The sequence below is a fragment of the Myotis daubentonii genome, chromosome 17, assembly GCF_963259705.1.
Source record: "Myotis daubentonii chromosome 17, mMyoDau2.1, whole genome shotgun sequence".
In the NCBI taxonomy this organism is placed as follows: domain Eukaryota; kingdom Metazoa; phylum Chordata; class Mammalia; order Chiroptera; family Vespertilionidae; genus Myotis; species Myotis daubentonii.
The window spans coordinates 50,261,458-50,284,426 of record NC_081856.1 but is presented as its reverse complement, the minus strand read 5'-3'; the positions used below and the strand labels follow the sequence as shown (position 1 = coordinate 50,284,426).

Sequence of the window (22,969 nt, the reverse complement as noted above, 5' to 3'; positions counted from 1 at the left end):
CCCGGCGCCTGAGCCCAGCGGGCGGGAAAGCGGGCGCTGGAAACGCCTTCCTGCGTCCTCCTCCGGGCCCCCTCCCGGGCCCAGGGAGAGCCTCGGCGGGCCAGGCGCTCGGGGGCGCGCCTTGCAGCGCCCAGGATCGGTGGAGTAAAAACTCCGCAGGAAGCTGCCCGCCGCTACAATTTCGGCTTCTTGGGGTTTTGTGCTTTCGAGCCCGAAAGTTGGCTTCACCCACAGCCCCGTGGGAAGGGCGGAACGGAGACCCTCAATTCCTCGCGCCGGGCTCTCGGAGTCCGTGGGCAAAGGGCCTACGCGTCCCGGCTGCGCACCTGCCCGGAGCCTTCAAAAGCACCGCGGAGCCCGCCCGCACCGCCAGCCGGAGCGCGGGACCCGCGGAGGGGGTCCGGCTGGGGCGCCACCGCCCGCCCCGGCCCGCAGCTGCCGCCTTCCAGACCTGGGGCGTCCGGGAAGATCGGGGTGCCAGGTCCCTGCCGCCCCCTCCCCTCCCCCCAAGTTCCGGGGGCGTGGCTTGGCGCGAGGGCGGGGGGAGTCTCCTCGGGTGTCTGAGCAATCTGACAGGTCTCCCAATTCCTGCCGCCGCCCGGCGCCCACCGCGCGCTCCGCTCCTCGGCGGGTCCCTGGGTCTGGAGCCATCTCCGTGACTTCCCCGCGGCCTCGGGCTTCCCTTCTCGCCCGAACCTTACGCCGCAGCACCCACTCGGCCTCGGTTCTGGCCTTGGATTCGCACGGATGACTTCTCTCCGTTCTCCGGGCGGCTGGCTTTGGGGCCCTCCCCACTTTTTCCGGCCCCCGCCTCCCGCTGCTCCCGGCTCCGGGCCGAATGGACTCCAGAGAGTGCAGTGAAGGGCATGGGAACCGTGAGCTGCGCCTCGTCGCAAGCACAGCTGGCGGGGTGGACCTCGTCTTATTGCAGCGACTGGGACCCTGAGACCCTCCCCCCGCCCGGAGGGATGCGTGGGGCCGGAGCCAGCCCAGGTCCGTCAGTCCTCGCTCAGGAAGTAGAGGCAGCCAGAAACGATGAGCCCAGAAGGGAGACTCAGCACACCCCCTCCTCCAAATTAACTGTTTGGTGACTTGTTAGCGCGGAGGCTTCCACCTCTCCAACCCGCCAGCCGGGCACCCAATCCTCCCCCCTCGTTGCCCCCGCCCCCGGCTCCGCCCCGGCTCCCCAGCCCCGCGAAATGGAGTTCTCCGAAGGGCTCTGTTCCAGCCACAGCTGCTAACTTCGCACCCATCGCCTCTGCCGGTCACCCTAGGCCAGCCCCCCTCAACCACCCAGCCGTGGGCGTCCCGAGCCCGGTGCCGCAGCCAGGACCCGCCTGGCGCGCAGCAGAAGCGCGGCGCCCGGGAGCCTCTTGGAGAGCAAAGGCTGCGCCAAGACAGGGAGCCGAGAACCGGCCTAGAAGCCCCAGCCCGGGAAGGGGGCTGCGTGGCCCAGAGCCCCGCGACTTCTGCGGACGAATAGCCGCCGCTGCCGCTCACCCAAGCTGCGCGGGTCGGCGGGAGGGCGGTGCGCCAGGACGCGGGGGTCGGTGGCGATCTTGCAGGCGCCCTTGGCCCCGGGCGCACTATGACCTGACCTGCAGGGGGCCTCCTGCTCCGGACTCCTGCCACCGGGCGGCCGGGACCAAGGGCTCCACGCCAAGCTCCTACGAAGCCGCCTTCGGGTCTTCAGGAGCCCCCTCCCCCAGCCACCTCCCTCGGGCTCTGCGCCTCCTCCCTGCGGCCCGGCGTCATGGAGCTCTCCGATGTGCGCTGCCTCGGCGGCAGCGAGGAACTCTACACCATCCACCCCACGCCCCCGGCCGGCGACGGCGGGAGCGGCTCCCGGCCGCAGCGGCTACTGTGGCAGACGGCGGTGCGGCACATCACCGAGCAGCGCTTCATTCACGGGCACCGGGGCGGCGGCGGGAGCGGGGGCTCCGGCAAAGGCTCGGACCCTGCGGGCGGAGGCCCCAACCACCACGCCTCGCAGCTGTCCGGCGACTTGGCGCTCCCCCTGTATTCGCTGGGCACCTCGGAGAGAGCGCACGGCACCAGCGGCACCAAAGTCTTCCCTGAACGCAGCGGGAGCGGCAGCGCCAGCGGCAGCGGGGGAGGGGGCGACCTGGGGTTCCTGCACCTGGACTGCGCCCCGAGCAACTCGGATTTCTTCCTCAATGGGGGCTACAGCTACCGAGGGGTCATCTTCCCCACCCTGCGCAACTCCTTCAAGTCACGGGACCTGGAGCGCCTCTACCAGCGCTATTTCCTGGGCCAGAGGCGCAAATCCGAGGTGGTGATGAATGTGCTGGACGTGCTGACCAAGCTCACCCTCCTGGTTCTGCACCTGAGCCTGGCCTCGGCGCCCATGGACCCGCTGAAGGGCATCCTGCTGGGCTTCTTCACAGGCATCGAGGTGGTCATCTGCGCCCTGGTGGTGGTCAGGAAGGACACCACTTCGCACACGTACCTGCAGTACAGCGGCCTGGTCACCTGGGTGGCCATGACCGCCCAGATCTTGGCGGCGGGCCTTGGGTACGGGCTCCTGGGCGATGGCATCGGCTACGTGCTCTTCACGCTGTTCGCCACCTACAGCATGCTGCCGCTGCCGCTCACCTGGGCCATCCTGGCCGGCCTGGGCACTTCGCTGCTGCAGGTGGTCCTCCAAGTGGTGATCCCCCGACTGGCGGTCATTGCCATCAACCAGGTAACTCTTGCCTGCCTCGCTCTTCCCCTGGGTGGTGTGGAAATAGCGTTCCGAGAGGCAGGTGGCCTACTCACTTGAGTCCCCGCCCTGGGGTGGGCCCAGGGCCTTGTACCTGGGAGGTCCTGGTCCTGGGTGTTACTGGGTGGCATTTCTCTTCCTAGAGGAATTGGAACTAAAACCTCTAAAGTTTCTGTCAACACCCTGCCCTCCCCCCCCCCCCCCATTCTGATTCTGTGAGTATTTCATCCCTGACATCAGCAAGGAAGCCAGCGTCTTCCTACTCCGCACACCTCCCCGGGGTCAATAGTCTCTGGAGCAGGAGGCAGGGGGGAGGAGAAGCACCCAGTTGAGAAGGTGACCCATTTCCTACCAGCTTGGCTCTGAGAGTCCCAGCAGGGAGTGCTAAGGCACTCTGGGATTCAGAGCTGGGTTGCTGTGTATCTTCGGGCGGCACATCCTCAATGCTCGGAGGAATCAACATTTGCTAAGCACATACTAATTGCTGGTGCTGGAATCCGACTTCTGTCATCTGACCCCATACTGCAGACAATCCTATGACACACATTTATCTGGGAATTCTTGATTGCTTTGGGGACCTACTGACGATGTCTTCTTTGCAGAAGCCACCCCAATACTCTGAATCAGTCAACCTTGGGAATTGGGGCCAAGGTGGGTGTCATTGACCAAGAAAGCAAGTTTTGCTTAATTGAAAAGGGGCATATTAATGCAGACGGTTTGAAATATTTAGATGGAACCTGACCCTTCAGGTCCCTTTCTCCCGCTTTATTCCGCTCTTTCCCTATTAAATATGGATGTGTTTAGGTGAACAAAGTTCCCATTGTCTGTGAATGAGAAGGTAGACAATGCCTCTATTGTTTCAGCTCATTAGAATCAATAGATAATTTATGGTCTGGCACTTTCTTTGCCAAATGTCTGGTGGTAACAGGAGACTGGGTTTGGGGGCTTCTGGATAAAGATGAGGGGAACACATCAGTGGAAGTGTTTTCCCATAGAAGGCTGGTGACAGGTGCTGGCCGCTCGGTGAGTCCCTGCTCTAGCCTCGGGCTCTGTGCCACTTCTGCTGTACCTGAAGCTTAAAAACTCCTCCTCCGTGTGCCCAGCTTTGAACAGATGGTTCATAAGATAAGCTGGTACCACACCTCTGAAAATCGCTCATGATTTGTAGAGCACTGGCACCGTGTGAGTGGTTGACCCATGGTTGACCTTCTGGGCTTCTGGCAGTTTAGGATTCTCTCCCTTCTCTGATGGCTCTGTCTGCATTGCTCAGGCTAGTCATCTGGCTGGCAGTGTTTATAGTGCTTCCTGAAGGCTCCCTGTGTAGAGCAACGAGTATGTAAAGTATGTGGCTATGGTCTTCAGGCATGAGATGGGGCCATGAGAGCCTCGGTTAGTAGGGGATGACCAGCTGAACTTTTCTAATTAAAGACAATAATGAAAGTTGTATCAAAATGACCAGGAACCTTAATACCTCCTTGTGATAAAGATTCAATTTTGAATTGTATAACATTATATTTTAACTGTGTTTCTCAATCCTGTTTGTACATGGATCTGAACTGAATCTCACGTTCTTCCAAGTTTTCTCATTATTTTTTTTGCATTTTTGTTACCATCCCTAACCATCAGATCTCTGTTCCCCCTCCTCCCTTTTCCCCTTCCCATCCTCTTCTTTTGTCCTCTCGTCTTTCTTTCCCCATCTCTTTTTTTCTCTATAGGTTGTTCTCACAATACAGCATAGCTATTTGGTCACGTGCAGAAAATTCCATTATAAGCTACTGCTTTTTCATACACTAGCCTTCCTCAGGACGCGTTACCAAAAGATTTCATCCAGTCCGCTTGGAATAGTATTTGGAAAAACACATCCTAAGTGGCAAAAGATGAATATTTTCTAAGTTCTAAGTATAGAGACACTTTTCATGCCAAATGAATCCAGAAAGTAAATTTTGGCTCCATATTTGTTTTATATTCTACTCAAATACTACCAGATGGCAGGAGATTAAAAATAACCCCAACATGTCTTCCCACACCCACCTCATCATAAACAATCCTACACTGTGAAAGCCAAGGTCCTGGTACATGCAAACCAAGTTCATCAAACTTTCTGTTTAGGGAGGAGTTGTAGATGAACTACAATTTCTAAGTTGAGTCACCTTTCACCTAACAATCTGAGCGCTATCCTTCACTGTAGGTGCTGAAAGAGCCTTTGTGGCTTTGGCCACAAAACGTTTTCCTTTGGCGCCCTCTGCAGGTCCAAGCTTCTTTCTTAGGTCCTGCAGAGGGATGAAGATGAAGTGTAATCGCTTTAAAAATTAAAAATAAAAATCTGTGATTTTTGAATAGGCACTGTTTAGTTTTCCCTGCTTGGGTGTGGCAAAAGTAGGTTTACAGTTGTGAGTATGCGAAACACAGTTTATTCTTGTATCATTATTTATTAATTATTTTCCATAAGAACAACTATAAGCCTACTTTTGCCCCACCTTCTACAAGGCACACTTAAAACCTGCCAACAGCCTCTCGTAGCAACTAGAATAAATCCTAACCCCTTACCATGGCCTCCTTGAGCCTCTGTGAGCTGGCTGCTGCTTCTCTATCTTTCTTTCTCTTCTTTTCTTCAGGTTCCAAATACTTCCGCATTCTGTTCCTCCGAGATCCCAAGCTCTTTCCCTCTTCCTAGCCTGCTGCCTAAAACCATTTTCCCAGGTCCTCACATGACTGACGCATTCTCAATATGTCATTCACTCCCTAGTTCGTGGTGTGTCTTACTTTCTCCGGAGCACATCCACTATCTGAAATCATCTTACTTGTTTATATGTATGGTGTTTCTTCCCCTGCCTCCACAACCTCAGAAGGTAAACACCATGCAAGGGCAAAGGCCTTGTCTGTCCTGTTTACTACTTGATCCTCAGCACCTAGAAAATCCCCGGCACATAGTAGGTACTCAACAAACAGTCACTAAGTAAACAAGGCTAGTCATTGCGCAGACAATATTATAAAATATCCAAGTCCCCTGACATGTTGGTGAAGGCTTTCTACACACATGTAAGCTGTATCTATGTAAGACAGCCTTTTACACATAAATACCTTTGAAGAAATCAAAGCTCAAAACCAATTCTTTACTTTTACACAATATTTCATATGTATCCAAGTGCCTTTACATACATGTTCACATCTAATGATGACAAACAGATGGGATCATCCTTCATTTTTGTTTCAGAGAAGAATTGCCTGATTCTTAGAAACTTTAAAGGGATGTCCCAAGGGTGAGGACCCGACAGTTGCTGAGTGCAGGACTGAAATCCTAGCGCCGGTGCCAGTCCTTCTTCAGGAACCTTTAGAGGTTGGTCTTCTGAACACCAAAGTGCCGAGATGGGTCAAGAGTAAGGGGCACCGGTTTCACCAATCAAGAGAGTCACACCCATACAACACCTGAATCAGCATTTAGTGGGAAGGGCAAAGGGAAATGAATTGCTAGGAGTGGGCCCTTTGCCGCAAGCTCATGGTCATAGTTCTCAACCGGATCAATTTTGACCACTGAAGGCCATAAATACTGCAGTGTCCTCTTCCTCTACACTAATCTCGATTCCCATGAACAGAACGGTCACATTTAACTTCGCATTTTCGAGAAGCACCAAGTGAGAACAAGTACACAGTCAGAAAACCTGAGCAGCCGTTTCACTTTCCTGAAGATGCCATTTCTAAAATAAACCCATGAGCCAGCGATGGGCCTCCTTAATCCAAGCTGTGAGGACCCCCTTCTCTCCTTTCCGTCCTGGAGGGAATCAGATCTGTGGCTTGGTAGGGTAATGACCAAGCTGTAAATCTCTGCAGATTCCCTGTGTGAAGGAGGCAGAGTCCTGTGTTCACTGAGATCAGCATGTGCTTTCCACTGAGGATACAAGAGGGGACCGAAAAGGGGCCACACAGGAGGGGCCTTGCCATCAGCGAAGAGATGTTTTGTGTTTTCTCCACTCAGTGAACAGAGAAGTTCACTCGTCATGGACTTCCCATCCAAACAAGAGATTGCTGTCCAGGGCAGATGTGGTGACCCATATATTTTCTAGGTTCCAAGTGGCACTGGAAGTACTGAGGAAACCAGAAGGTTCAACGCCAAGTTTAAAGGGCTCCTATTTTGCGCCCCCTGACAAAGCTCAGCTATAGGTTACATGAGGGCTGTAGTGATGCCTCACCCATTTCAAGTTAAATCAGCCCCGGGTATGTGATGGAAACTAATAATACTAGTGCCGTTGTCCAGAGTCTCTAAGACACAGATTTTCCCACATTTTAAGTAAATTGTTTATCCTGTTTGCTCAATATACCGACCTGAAAATTCATTACAAAATGACATTACATGTACAAATAAAATATTAATGATGAGGCTATATTTGCTAGGTTCTTTCACGGGGTAGATAAATTCTAAGCACTGTTGCTATAATTAGCGTTTTTCTCTATTTTAATTGCTGGTGACAACATTATGAGCCACCTAACATTTGAAACTCATTTTGTTCTCATTCTTCAGCTCATTAGTGATACAATAGTGAAAATCATTTCTTTATTGGAAAACTGAGAGGCAGCAACAGGAACCAGAAAGATTGCTGCTTTATGCTCCCCTCTGGGGGATTCTAAAATGTGAAAGCTTGTGGCTAATTAATCTTCTGTAACCTCTTGGTGAGGTAGATAAGCAGACGTGTCAGAGAGGAGGTGATTTCTCCAAGATAACTCAGAGCAAAGGCAGCCAGGTATGCAAGTCCAGGTTAGTCAGGGCTCAAGGTCACTGTCAGATCTGAATTTCCCATGCAGCATTGTCTTTCCTGTCTTACATCCATCGAACAGTAGAGACTAGAACCAGAAAAGTGCTAAGTAAATCATGGTCATTAAACCTGACTAATAGTAAGAGATATTTAGCTTATCATTTGGCCTTTTAAAAATCCTTTGGCAAGGAAAATGTCTTTTTTGTACTAGGTAAGGTGGTGGCTGATGGTATGACTAGGTGGGGGTTAGAAGAGAAGCAAACTTTACATATGCTTTCAAGTGCATTTCTGGTCATTTGAGTATAGGATTGACTTCCCAGTAAAGATTAAGTAAGTATAACGGAATTACCAACATCTCTCCCCCTTTGGTATAATTTAAACATAAGCACGCATTGTATGTTCTTTGTGAATGTCTGCCAAATCAAATCAAATAAGGGAATTGGCCCTGCTGGCGTGGCTCAGTGGTTGAACGTTTACCTGTGACCCAGGAGATCATGGTTCTATTTCAGGTCAGAGCACATGCCCGGGTTGCAGGCTCGATCCCCAGTAGGGGGCGTGCAGGAGGCAGCTGATCAATGATTCTCTCTCATCATTGATGTTTCTCTCTCTCTCCCTCTCCCTTCCTCTCTGAAATCTGTGTGTGTGTGTGTGTGTGTGTGTGTGTGTGTGTGTGTATGGAATTGTATATTCCTTAGCATACTGCAAATGACATGTAATTGAAATCATTCCAATTTGGTAGCTGCTATCAAGGTAAAAACTCACTTCACAACACACAAATATCCATGAAATGCGAGCACCTCACTAGCTATGATGTGTGCATCTTTTAAAGCCCAAATCTCTCCATCCCTGTACATTTCCCGTAGCCAGTTCGTATAGGCTTAAAACAAAGAACTGCCTCGCCCCAGCCTGTCTGAGGAAATGACTTTCAAAAACGGGTTTGAGTGTCAACATCCCCAAGAGATTCCTCTGAATGCCCAGAAATGGAAATATTCTCTCGTATGTGTGAAAAATGCCAGAGCCTATCCTTTCTGGTTCTGTCTTTCCTTCCTTTTCTTCCCCACGCCCCACCCACCCCCACCTTTGGGGTGGGGGTGGATAGACAGTAGGCTTCGCAAAGGATATTTTTAATGACTTCTCAAATGACCTATGAGATCCACTCGTCCTGGTCTTTAGACACCTGTGCCCTGAAGTTGCAAACAGACTTGGCGACTGATTGAGAGAGAGCTGTGACATGATTGTGAGATGTGTGCTTTGCAAGACTGGGTTATGAATGCGTGTTCCTTCCTGCCCAGTGATGTCGTGTGCCCGGCCTCGGTGGGCCGGACGTCATCAGATTGGAACTGGGAGGACTGGGAGGACTCCACTCTGGGACTGCAATGTCACGCTAAGTAGGACAAATGCAGGAGTCATAGCTACACCTTGATGATTGATGGCACTTTCAGAGCGCAACAACAACAGGAAGTGAAAGCAAGCCTAGGAAGAGGAAAGATGTTTTTAAAGTTTATCCCATACCCAGTGCTGCTGGCACTGTGTCATCAAAGGACACTACGACCATCGTGCTGCTGTGACATTTCACTGTTGTCTAAATATTTCTTCGGATGCTAATTTATTCATCTCACAAGGGTGTCTATTTCAGTGGGCCCCACATGTGTTTATTTTCAGGGCCTAAGAGACACGGACAGCCTGCATCTCAAACCTTTCCTCTCACCCACAAACGGGCACGGTATTGATTCCCTGGGAGGCCAGCGGGTCCAGACCAGGCAGTCGGACAGCCTAGGCGTCCGCTTGGCATATTGATTGGGAAGCGTGTTCTTTGCTTTCTCTGGGCTGGAATTCAAGGCAAAAGAAACTGAAGGCTGGTGAATTTCTGTGATCTATCCGCTTGAAGCTCAGCGTGCAAGGGAATGGGTTCTGTAGATAACTCCTTCCCCCACCCCCATTTTCTTGGGGCTTGAGTCTAGGACCACTGCTTTAGCCCGCCGGTCCCCACAGAGCAGCGGAAGCCAGAATCACCTGCCCTGTGTCTCCCTGGGAGACGCACTGGATTTACACCCTCAGATGGTACCCTGTGAGTTTTGTTTATGAAGGACTATTTTAAGAAGCCAGCTTTTCTCACTGCGAGATTTTTCACAGTCTGCCCTGCAGGGGAGAGAAGGAATGCAGAGGAGATTAATTAACCACTGAGGTGCCAGCCATTCCCAGGGAGGCCTGGCCACATCCTGGTAGGAATAAAGGCCATTCCACCGGCAAATGCAACTATGGGACCACATTCTCAACCAATGAGCTGGGACTGTAACTCAGTGTGATGTCCCAGAACCTGCAATACATTGTTCCGTTGATATCTCTGCATTGGACCGGGACTGGGCATGTCTGGTTTGGTATTTGAATTTCATTGACCTAGATCCCATATTGAATATGTGCCATACCTTGCTCATTCATAGTTACATGGGGTTTTCTGTCCCTTCCATCCCACTTCCTGACTTTTTTGCCTGAACTCTTTGTTCAAAGCCTCAGATGCTCCTAAATCGGGAAAATGATAAAATTATTCAGGATGAGACGTGGAGCTCAAGGTGAAATTAAATCGTATTAACGTTTGGGGTTTTTTAAATGAGTGAGTTGTTAAAACTGCCATCTCTGTGTAAATTGCTACTGGCATACAATTTCCACATGAATCAAGAGCTATTTTTTGAACCATTTTTTAAACAACACATCCTTGTCCTGTGTCAGCCGGTTTTCCAGTTGACCGGAGTTAACCATTTCGGAATATTTTCTACTTTTGTGTGTGATTGCATGCTGAGCCCACAGGATTGCTTGGGAAAGAGGCACGGCCAAGGATTAGGGAATGCATTAGCAAAGTGCACGTGTTTCTTTAACTCAGACCTGGGGAGAAGAAATGCAGCGTGAGGAATGGAACAGGACAGGACCCCCAAACAGAAAGGACATGGGGAGGCCTAGGGATAGGAGGGATATAGAAGAGATATGATGGGTGTCTTCAAATATCTGGGGGCACTGCCATGATGAAGATAGACCAGTTATGTCATTTGTGTCCTGCAGAACAGAATGAAGACCAAGGGTGGTCGCGATAGCATCTGAGACTTTGGTTCATCTAAAGCTGAGGTTTTGTAACAACAGACCTGCCCCCAGGGGCTGTGTTTTGAAGGGATGAGCTCCCTGATCAGGGATTACTCATAGGGAAGCTGCACAGCAGTCCACAGGGATGGCTCAAAGGAGATTCCCATACAAGGAGATCTTTTTCTCAAGGTCAGTTGAAAGCCACTGGCTGCCTCTCCAAGCCATCATGGCCACTTTGTAGGCAGGAAAATGGAGAGAGCAAAGAACGAGAGGCCAAGGTGGCCACAAGGCCTTTGCCAACCAAGTCATCTGACCTTTTATTTATATATTTTTATTGATAACAGAGAGGAAGGGAGAGGGAAAGAGAGATAGAAACATCAATGATGAGAATCATTGACTGGCTGCTTCCTGCACGGCCCCCCCACTAGGGATCAAGCCTGCAACCCAGGCATGTGCCCTCATCGGGAATAGAACTGTGACCTCCTGGCTCATAGGTCGATGCTCAACCACTGAGCCATGTCGGCCGGGCTCAGCTGCCCTTTTAGGTGCCACTCTGGAATCCCTGTCAAAAAATGTCTGCTTATATTTTGGGAACCAGAATTCTGACACTGGGACACTCCATCCACAAGAGAGAATGGCATAGAATGGATCACATTTCACTGCCCCCAAAAAACTTGGGATTGGTTAGGAAGAAGGGGAGGAGACTGAGAAGGTAGATTATTCCACAGATATCTGTTGACTGCCTGTTGGGCTCTGGGTTCTGTGTACTCAGTGGTCAAAGGCAGTTGCTGCATGAGGCTGGTACTTGAATGGATTGGGGAGGGAGTTTGTGACTGGTGCAGAGGTGGCAGGTTTGTGCCTGTCTCTTCAAATCCATCTGGGACACAGAATTCAGTCAATATTTTATGTCAGGGCAGGTCTTGGGCTGCTTTTAGCACAGATCTCTAAAGCATGAAAAATCAAAGCTGCGGTAGATTTTTTAAAGGAAACATCAGACTCTAAAAGATACTGTAGATGGTTGTGTAATGTGAGGAATAGAAAGGGACCCCAGGGAAGGGCTATGATGCCAGTTATTCACCCATCACCTATGACTGAATGCACGCCAACCCTGAGGACCAGAAGACATGACGTGAGGGCGTGCCTGACTCGGGGTCGGAGAAGAGCAGGCTGGCCTGTGGCTCCGGCATGCCCATCGCTCTGTGTTCACAGTGACCCCCGCTAAAAGCTGACTAGCTTGCCTTGGAGCTCCAGGCAACCCATCCCCATGCAAGGTGGGCAGACCTGGCACTTAGGCAAGGCTCAGATTCCTCTCCTGGGCACTACACTCTGCCCTTCCCCCATCAGAGAAATGCCATGATATTCCCATGTGCCCACCAGGCTATGAGCCGCTGGAGGGCAAGGATTTTGCCTTGCTCATCTCTCGGTCTCTAGCACCTGGCATAGCACCTGGCACATGAGGAGCTCAGAATACCATACTTTTAAAAAATTATATTTTTACTATTGATTTCAGAGAGGAAGTGAGAAGAGAGAGAGAAACATCAATGGTGAGAGAGAATCATTGGTAGGCTGCCTCCTGCACACCCTACACTGGGGATTCAGCCTTCAACCCGGGCATGTGACCTGACTGGGAATTGAACCGTAAACTCCTGGTTCAAAGGTCGATGCTCAAACACTGAGCCACGCCGGCCGGGCTGAATACTGTACTTTTAAATGAATGGAATGAATGAATATGACCTGATCATCTCCTTCCCTCCTGACCACCCCCAATGCACATAGTCACAAGGTCATCAACAGATGACTGAAAAACCAGTGAAAGAACAGAAATCAGTTTCTCTGGTCAATACAGGCAGAAGTGCACCAAAAGTTATTCCATGAAGTGTCTTGGGCTGAAAGCCACAAGCTGAGATTTTGCTGCACGGGTTAAAGACGTTATAGCGGATAACATGAAGACAAACTCCAGTGATTATTTGCTGGGGTCCAACCCCAGCAGGTCCAAGGGTCCCCAAAGGTGTGGATGGAGTCGTCGAAGAAGGAATGACACGGAGACAGCGTTCAGTTGATCAGCAGCCTAGCCAGGATCTCTAGCCAGGATCTCCAGCCAAGTTCTGATCTGGATCTCCAGCGAAGTTCTGGTCTCGATCTCCAGCCAGGTTCTGGCCAGGTTCTGTGTCCATGTTCTCTTGCTAGGTTCTCCAGCCAGGTTCTCCAGGTTCTCCAGCCAGGTTCTGTAGCCATGTTCCCTCGCTAGGTTCTCCAGCCAGGTTCTGTCCAGGTTCTCCAGCCAGGTTCAGTCACCAGGTTCTAGTCAGGTTCTCTTGCCAATTTCTGTAGTCAGGTTCAGTCCAGGATCTTTTGCCATGTTCTCTCGCTAGGTTCTGTCTCTAGGTTCTGAGGCCAGTTTCTGTCCAGGATCTTTTGCCATGTTCTCTCCAGCGAAGTTCTTCTGTCTCTAGAGAACGTTCTTTGTAGGTTCTGTGCCTAGGTTCTGTCTCTCTTGGTTCTGTCTTCTAAGTTCTGTCTCTTTCTGTCTTGTTACATCTGTATTTATACCAGTTGATTCAATCCTATCAATCTCTATTACAAAGGTTAGGGCGTTTCTTATCTCCATTCCAGGGAGTAAAGATTATGTAGCTTAAGCATGATTGTTCGTAGTTAAAGTGATTAATTACCCGCCTGGCACTTAGTTGAGGGGTTTTATTCCCTCCCTAACTTCAGGGGAAAATCCCTACCTGGGGAAACAACCTTTCTCAGAGAGGAGACCTTGGTTAAAACAAATAGTGCCAAGAAGGTGAGCAAACATTTTAAGAACAGTATGCCATATATGCCAGGTCCTTTGAAACAGCAAGGATGGACCGGCTCCTGGCAATTATCCAGATTATTTAAGTAAAAAAAAAGTAGGAGAAGAAGAAAAGATAAAAAGAAAGGAAAAAATGTGGACCTATGTTATTCATAGATGTTTGTCCATTGCTGAAAAGTTTAAATAGACCCAGCCCATCCATCCAAAATACAATCCAAGTACTAACACAGGTCTTACCCTCTCATTGGCTTCTTTCGTGGTTCTTTAGCTCTCTAGCACTGAATCCCAACACCAGCACCTCACTCAGGCCTTTGCTTTGTGGGATACCAAGAAAATGCTTCTTTGACCTGACCTCTCAGTGGTGCCCCCTTATGGTTGCCAGTGGATGTTCACCCACTGACTTCACAAGGGTCCAGCTGTGGGCCAGAGGTGCCCCCACCTTCCAACTTGACACTATACACCAGCAGCATGGCTGGTCTGCCTCACTCCTGAGAGCAAGACATTGAACGAAACCCATTGACTTTGCTGGGCATAGTAACTGGATGATAAATTAGTCCACCGTTTCCCACAGCTTAAAACCTATCCCATAAAGAACAGGCCGTGCCCTAACCAGTGTGTCTGAAGACTGCCTATAAGCAGAATGAAGCCTCATTTTGGATATGGGAACCCAATGCAGTTAACTAACACAGACTTCGGGAAGTCCGAAACAAGGTTATGGTGTAAGTCTTCCGTCTTCAGTTTTATGAATCATTATTCTACTTAGTTCATTTTTCTATGGTCAGTTCAAGAAACAGAATCAACATCAACAAGAACAAATTCTTTTTCTTCTAGATTCAAACTCAAACTTCCCCCCAAACTTGGGTGAGCCTCCCTAGCCTATTAGCGGCGGGCAGCTCATTTAAGAACAGGTCATGGCCAGACAGTCAATGTCAAATGAATAGAGTCCTCCCTTCTTTACTCATGAGAAAGAGACAAATGGAATTAAGTGCTTTTAAGCCAATTGACATGGAACCTGACCTGCTATGACCTTGAGACAAAGTGCTTCCCGAAACTGTGCGCCCTAGGCACCCAGCTGGCCTCACCCTAGTCCCGGCCCTGGTTTATGTTTAAGAGGAAGAACCTGACTGGGACTGAGAGGAGGGGGTGTTTCTTGGTTAAGACCTGAAGGAGGAAGAGGGGCTATCAGGTAAGAATGGAATTATGGGGTCCTCATCTGTTTCTATCACTAACCCACGTGCTCTCTAAGGACAGGCACTGTCCTTCGGTGAATTCCTGGAATACACACGGCACATCACAAGGGACGCTCATGGAGAGGCTATTGAGTACATGCCTGAACAGTCATCCCAGCTTCAACAGTGCTGCTTCCCTTTTTAGAGCGAGGACACTGACCCTGAGTAGTTACATCATTTCCCCTGGGCCGAACGGCTGAGAAAGGATTCCAAACCACATCTGTCTCATTTCAAAGCCGCCCCTCAATATGATGGTCTTTTAAGGCCACTTTATCTCAATTAACTCTGCTAGCTTCAGAGGCAATGAGTTAAAAGTCATGAAGAATGAGAAAAGTGAGATTAGTATTCCAAATAGTAGCCAGGCTTACAATAATGCTATTGCACTATGGAGACAGGGCAGCACCCGGTATTGAAAATAGCACCCCGTCATCACTGGAGGACTGACCTTGGACTTTACATCCAACACGATGCAACTCTGTATAGACCCATCCACCTGTTGTGGCCACGAACTGAATTCCTGCAGCTCTAAAATCCTATCCCTCGGAAATCGCTTCTGAGGTTCCTCGAGCTGTCAGCTTATCATTCCCATGAGTTGTAATGAATGTGAACATGGGGATTTGTGTACTTGGCTGGTTTAGTTGTCTGCTAACATCAGCTAATGACAAATCTCACAGCAAACACTGCCTGCTGAGGTCTGTGACCTCTGAAAAAGACGGGGAAATGGGAGTAATGATGTAGCAAATGCTGGGAGAATGACTTCTTAGATGGTATTTAATATTTAATTTTTCCTAGTGGTTTAATTGCATTGGACACCATGAGTTGTAAAACTGTGTAGTTTTTAGTCCGTTGATTTGTTTGGAAGGGAAGAATGACTGAGAGATTTAATTGACAGACAATTGTTTCTTTTGAATATTTAATTACGACTTGGTGGCACTTGTCAGAATTGCCTATCTGGCTTTTTCCTAATGTGCCTGTCAGCTGTGATCAACAAGCTATTTTCTGTCAGCGTCACTCAGAGTGATGGAGCTGGGCACTCACACAGCCTGAGTAACCCCAACCACAAGGCTGGCTTTGTGGTTTCCTCATCGTTGTCTGCAGACCCCAGAAGACAGGCACGGTGGCCTTGCTGTACTTCAGTCATCCCACCTATGACGAGATGTCAGACTTCACCATTTATTTTTTAATATGTTTTTGATGTTTTAGAGAGAGAAAGAAAGGGAAGAAGGATAGAGAGATAGGAACATCGATGAGAGAGAAACATCAACATCATCGACTGGCTGCCTCCTACATGCCCCCGACAGGAGATGGAGCCCACAACTCAGGCATGTGCCCTGACCGGGAATCGAGCCTCTTGATCCTTAGGTTGATGCTGAGCCACACTGGCTAGGCAGAACTTTCACCATGTATAAACATGAAAGGGGTTGAGAAAGATGAAAAAGTTGTGAACGAATAGCAGGAACCAAGCCCTGGGCAGGAGCAGTCGTATTTCTGGAACACAGAGGGGTCTGATGTTGTCACTCGGGAGCAGACTGCCTCGCCCTGCCTGGGATGGAAGTCTGCCAAGCACAGGCCAGCGGTCCACAGGCTGACTGCCCGAATGGTAGGTGCAATGGGAGGAACCCACCAGTTCCAGAAATAACAGTCATTGCACACACTAGATGCCCAAACTGCTCCTCGGAACTAGAGGATGGCCACTCCCTTTCAAGCTACACATTACTCTAATGTCCCTGCACTAAAACATCAGTCATTAGGAAGCACGCCTTCCATCATGGGTCTAGAACATTCTTCTAAGGAAGAGAAACCATTCTGCACTTACTGCTGAGGTGTCACCCTACCGATGGCCACAGTGAAGTATTTTTTTATGCAAAGTCCTTCCTAATATGTGGATGGTGGAAACACATTTTCATTGGACATTGTGCAAAAAAAAAAAAGACTTTGGTTAAGGTAATTTGGACATTTTTTTTAAAAGGTTGAAAATATCATTTTAAACTCTAGTTAATAACCTTTGTGGGGGGTTTCCAGGCTGATTCATGAGGGAGGTCTGCCCTCTTTCACCCACCCACCCTGTTTGGCTGTCTTTCTGCCTGGTGACCAGGTGTAATGGCACCTCTGCCAGCCATCCTAGGCCCATGGTCGGCAAACTGCAGCTCGCGAGCCACATGCGGCTCTTTGGCCCCTTGAGTGTGGCTCTTCCTAAGCCTTAGGAGTATGCTAATTAAGTTAATAACAATGTACCTACCTATATAGTTTAAGTTTAAAAAATTTTGCTCTCAAAAGAAATTTCAATCGTCGTACTGTTGATATTTGGCTCTGCTGACTAATGAGTTTGCCGACCACTGTCCTAGGCCATGAGCAGACCTTGAGGGTGGAAGCCACAGAGTAGGAGGGTGGGCCCCAAGGAATAAGAGCCCTTGGACACCGATAACACCACACTAGCCCTACACTGCCCATCCCTAGATAATTTCTATGTGACATAAAATAGACTCCAAGTTTGTTCAGTCCACTGTTATTTTAGTTCTCTATTACCAACATCCAAATGTAATTTCTGATCAATACGGGCTGCAAAATGTACTTATGGTGTATCGCCCAATAAATTAACATCGACTGCTCCTTGAGACACCATTGCAACTCTTATACTTAATGATCTAATCATCGAAGACAGGCAGGGCCATTTTCATTTTGTGGTTTTGTGGGGGTTTTTTGCTCCATACTTGAGATTCGGGGACCAGAAAGACCCGGATCATAATTCATAACACTGGAATAAATGCCAGGCAGTTTGTATGGCTGAAGAAGATCCGTGGAACTATTTCCCAAAGGAAGTAACAGATACTTTCCTATTTATAACCCTTTGGACTTGCACCAGGCCTTATGGGATTAAAAAGCCATTCCTGAAGGTGCTCGGTGGAAGCCAGATGCCATCGCCAGGGATTGGGGGAAGCAAGGAAGGGGTTGAACTTAATGATGTTTAAAATCCCTTCTAAAAACAAATAAAATACCTTCTAGTTTGAAGCTTATGACTCTGTGACTCTTGACATTATAAGTAATTGGTTACATGTAGAATAATTGAAATCTAAAAAGGAGAGAAGTCCAATCAACCTCCTAAATCTCAGGAGGGAATGCTGGACACTGACATCATGCAGTTCCCCCTAAACTTGGCCTCATCCTGGATCTTGATCTCAATGAACCCAGGGATCTCTACTCCATCTTCGTAGCTGCCCAAGTCAGAAAGCCCACATGCATTCCTGTCACTTCTTTCTCTCTCAGTCCTCATGGCCAAGCAATTGCAAGTTCCTAACAAATTTCTCTATAAATATCCTCACATCTCTCTACTTTTGTCTTTGCTCCATCCACTTTGGTGCAGGGGACACCGTTCCTCATCTGAGTCATAGTAGCCTCCCTGCATCCACTTTCAATCCTTTCTGATCTCCTTCCTGTCTACCGGGTTGCCAGGGTGGTGCCTTACCATGAGGGCTTACAACCCATCAATGAACATCCATAGCTAACACTGCTCTTGAGACAAAGGCGGAACTCCCTCCTGGACCCACCTTTTAGATCTCCTGTCTCCCTCCGATGGTGCCATTCTTTAGATATCTCTCTCTCTCTCTCTCTCTCTCTCTCTCTCTCTCTCTCTCTCTCTCTCTCTCTCTCTCCCTCCCCTAAAGCCACAGTGACCTTCATTCAGTTCTTTGAAGAGTCCATGCCTTTTTCTGCCTCTAGGCTGTCTGACTTTCCCTTCCTTCTTTGCATAAGATGCTCTTCCCTCATTCTTAGCTCAAGGACACTTTCTTGGGAAGATTTCCTCTGCCTCTCTTAGGTATCACACTTTAAAATTCCCCCTACTTTTCTAAGAAAACATATAGCATTGTGTGTGTGTGTGTGTGTGTGTGTGTGTGTGTGTGTGTGTGTTAGTTCATTTCCTACCTGACAATAAATGCTTTGAAAATACGGAATTGGTCTGATTTGCTTGCTCACGGGGATATTCTCAGCAGTCCATGTTTAATAAATACTTATTTATGATGGAGAGAGGGAAAGAAAGCAGGAGAGGGTATAGGGGAGAGGGATAAGCAGAGCGAGGGAATTGCCCAGGGCTGGTATTCACAGCCAGATGGTGGTTCTGGCTTCTTTGAACAATGAATGATAATAGAATTTTAATGTCCAAGAAGGTGAGATAGACTTGAGTTGGACCAGGGTTTGGATTGCTGCTTCTACCAGACTTCTGGCCTGTTTCTCTCTGGCTCAGATCCTGGATGAGGCTAAAAATTGCAGTACCAGCTGCTGAACAGGAATCATACCAAGAGAAGATGACTTAATGGATCTGCCAATTTGTAACCCCAGTGATCCCACATAGAATCGTCAGGCCAATGCGATACTTTCTTTTATTCTGGTAAAAATACTCATGGCTTTGTGATCTTTAAATAGATGGTATCATTAAAGAGGCAAATACCAATTTTATTAAATATAGTTATGCTTATTGCTTATCTATAATAATAAAAGCATAATATGCTAATTAGACTGGACATCCTTCTAGACGACCTTCCGGACGAAGCCAGGGCTGCAAGGGAAGCCCGGATCCTGGGTGTTGGCAGCCAGAGGGAAGCCTAGGTCCTGGTGCCGGAGGGAAGCCGGTGCCAGCAGCCAGAGGAAGGAAGGCCTACTCTTGCACGAATTTCATGCATCGGGCCTCTTGTTTCTTATAAGGAATATGGATAAGGCTGAGTTATCAAATAAACATAAGGCTCTGTTGATCTCATAGAGGAAGTTGACACAAATATTGAATTGGATGGACAGATGATAGATTAATAGGTAGAAAATAGATAGAAGATAAGTAGAATATAAATAGAAAGAAGATAGGTAACAGATAGTAGATAAATAGACAGACACATATACTAGTAGTGAGTAGGATTTTTGAGTCCTGTCATTCCTTTGTGCATTTAATTTTGGGAATGGTCTGGGAGGAGTAATGAACAACATAAGAAAGAAGGATACAAATAAAAATATATGCTTAATCTAATATATTTTCTATCATATTTTTATCCTAATTTTGTTTGAATACCCCAATGGTGGGGCAATCACTCCATTCCAAATAGCTCTCTGCCTTTGATGTGACAACTCTGCTTGTAGGAAATGTTTGTTTGGGGCATGATAGAGGCAGCTGTCAGGGTTGTATGCCTAGGACATCCACGTCATCATTTCCAGTGATAGCACCATTACCATCACTTTAATCCCCATCATCCCCTTTCTCCTCCCTTTCATCATCCCCACAAGACTTCCTGGTGTTTCTGTAGCTCTGTGAGCTAGAAGGAAGGTGTCATTATTTCTGACTAGAGACACTGAGGACATCACAGTGGAGGAGGAAGTGAACTGAGAGTTCAAGGGCATGATTGTAAGGTCGACTGCCACTGCTAGGAGGTGAGATGCCCACATGATGCCCTTCACTGTATTTTAACCTTCAGGAATGTCCACTCATACATTTCCTCTCCAAGAGAAGAAGGTACTGCGGTAAAATGAGTGAGCACAGGTGCTCTGGAGCCAGAGGGCTTGGGTTTAGACCCTGAGGCCACGATTAGCTTATGACCTGAGCTCAATTCCATCATCTATAAAGTGGGGACTGTTATAATGCAGGGGTGGGGGTGAGCACGGACAGAGATGATTCGGGATCAGTCTCGGGACAGTGCCTAGCTAATAAGTGTTATGTTATCATGCAGCTTGTAGTGGAAACTTTGTGAAGGCGGAGACCTCCGTTCTCTCATTTCCTGCCAGATCTCCAGCCTGAGAAGGTGCCTGGTGCATAAATGCTGCTCTCTAAGTGATTAGTGAATGAAAGCGCAGAGCCCCTGGGGAGAGAATGGCCAGAATGAAAAGGTAGGCAGTAGGCTCCAGCCAAAGCAATAGCACAGTCTGATGAATGAAAGTGTCTGCCTTTGATATTTGAACTGTTTGAAAGAAAATGTTTACTACAAATATCATTTCTCCAGGATGGTGTATTTTAACAAAAGAACAACTTCTTTTGTTGAATGTTCTCTTAACCTTTAAAAAACAGCTAATGGAGACAATATTGCAACTCCATTGAGTGACTATTTTGATTAAATGTTGAAAGAGAACATGTATTTCAAAGCCCACTTCTTTCTCTTGAACCAACACTTACTCCAAACGATCCACTCGGAGCACTCATACCAAAAAAGTACTTGGCATTTATTTGTGATGCAATTGATGTTTTTAGTTTTCTGGTTTTCAGTGTACACGGTGGTAAAATAACCGGGCTATCGAGTGCAAATCACTAGCCCTGCTGCTTACCTGACCAGGAAACACAGACCTCAAAGGTTTCTTACCCTCTAAACACTGGGCAGCCACAACCCTGGGCTGTTCGTTCCCTAGAGGGGTTCTTCCCCCTCTTAAATGACCAACTTCGCTGTCATCATTTCTAAAACTCTGATGAGCAAAGGAGATTGATTATTAGCAGGCTGACTGCTAACGGACTCCTGCACCTGCCCCTGGTGGAAAGTGGGGTCACACTCCCTGCTGGCGGTCACCAGCGAGAACAGCACCCTCTGGGAGGCGGCAGCTCTTCTAGCACCCCAGCACCTGCTCCCTGGCTTCCCAGCATTCCTCTTCCCAGACCTTAAAGGGCAGTTATGCAAACAGCATCTTCTGTATGTAAATTCAAAAGCCAAGGCAACTGTGCACAGAAGGACCAGGGTGGGAGCAAGGAATCCCCATCTGACCACCTCTGATCCTCTAGCTCCGCTTTCTAAGTCATGGGCATTCCAAGTTTGAAGGGATGCTCAAAGCCACCAAAGGCCCCTTCTAATCAAAGCCAGGCTCCTGCCTCCAGGGTCCAGGGTGGGGCAGGAGAGTGACTTAGGGCTGAAGAACTTTCGGAGGAGTCTCCTAACAGTCTGCCTGCCCTGCCAGTTCCGGCAATCGGGCCAATGGCTTCTGGGGGAATCACTTCTGAGCCGAACGTTTATCAGTCAGTCAGCCCCTCCTCTGCTCCAAGCCAAGCAAGCTGCCCCTTTGCAGCAAGCTGGTGTCCCTCACGTGGTCCACAAGCCCTGCCTCTGGTCCCCGCCTCCCTCTGCCCTGACTCCCACGGCTCTCCCCACTGCTCCCTCTGCTCCAGCTCTCTCTCTCCTAGAAATCCTCGGAGCATCCCCTCCTGTCCTGACCACCGGCCCTTCCCTCCACCTGGAATGTCCTTTACCCAGAGACCCACATGATCCACTCCTCCCAGTTTTGGCTGGAATGCCAGCTTCTCAGAGAGCGCATTACCTTAAAATCCTAATTTAAATGTGTGACCTCTTTACCACATGGCGTCACTCCCCGCCCCGCATTCCTCTGCCCTTTACATTGCACTATTTTTTAAAAAATCACTTTCACCTCTTACCAATCCAGATAATGTGCTTAGCTACACTGCCGGCAAGGCAGGCGCACAGATAGGAAATTGAAAATTGTGTCCATTTTTCACGACTGTATCCCTGGAGTGGAGGGCAGTGCCTGGCGCGGGCACTCGGGAAATATTTGTTGGATGATGGATGAAGGAACTGGGTCCCATCAGTAACTGGGTCGTGATGTTTGTTGTCCTCAGACAAACACAGGCTTCTTATCTAGGTGTTGGGATTAAACACAGAGGCTTCGAAGAAGAGGCCGGGCATTTGGGACTGGCAGGCTTGGATCTGTATTTCAGGCCCAGCCCCCACGACCTGGCCATGTGCGTAGACAAGTGTCTCACCTCTTAAGCCTCGTGTTTCTCACCTGAAAAGTGGGTGTCATCGCCCGCATAGTGAACTGTTGTTATATGGAATACACTATTTTTATAAAGCACCAGGCACCTAGGAGGAAATTAGTTAACTATTATTTTTGTAATGGTAACAGCTGGATAAAGCAGGCTGTCTGTTATGAATTGTTTAAAGACCAATAGCCAAAGTTACAGAGAAGACAATAGGCATATCTGAAGTGAGTTTCAAAAGTCCCTGTGACGTTGATTAGCTCATATCTTATCCATCGTCCATTTATTTTTACCTTTTACTTCATTGGGGCAATTGCTGTGCATGCTTGTTGCTAATGGGATATATACTTTCCATCATTTCTTTGGAGACCTGCTGCATGGTTTGCTCACCTTTTTTGGGTTTCTGCTCAAATACAACCTTATCAGAGATACCTTCCCTGACCCATATGAAGGAAGAAGAGCTCCTCACTTCTCCCATTCCTTTCTTCTCTTAATCAGCCTTATTTTTCTCCATGACATGTTTCACCCGTGCACAGGAAATGCTATAATTTTTTACCTTTTTGTTTATTATCTGTCTCCCCATAGGGTGATGGAGTCTATTTGGTCCACTGACGTATCCCCAGAGATTATAGCTGTGCACTTACTGATTTGAAGCGACTGCTCTTGATTAGG

The 22,969-nt window shown here is 48.5% G+C and overlaps 1 protein-coding gene across 3 annotated transcripts in view; it reads left to right on the top strand.

The window, feature by feature from the left end:
* The first annotated feature begins 564 nt into the window (after positions 1-564).
* ADCY8 (adenylate cyclase 8) overlaps positions 565-22,969 on the top strand; it is a 138,934-nt gene continuing 116,529 nt past the window's right edge. Inside the window, exon 1 of one of the 3 annotated variants that reach the window (XM_059672309.1) lies at positions 565-2,707. In XM_059672309.1, the coding sequence (XP_059528292.1) occupies positions 1,754-2,707 (954 nt within the window). In that variant the 5' untranslated portion in view covers positions 565-1,753. The remainder of the gene's footprint in view (positions 2,708-22,969) is intronic. The other 2 variants (XM_059672307.1, XM_059672310.1) reach the window with 2 other exon arrangements.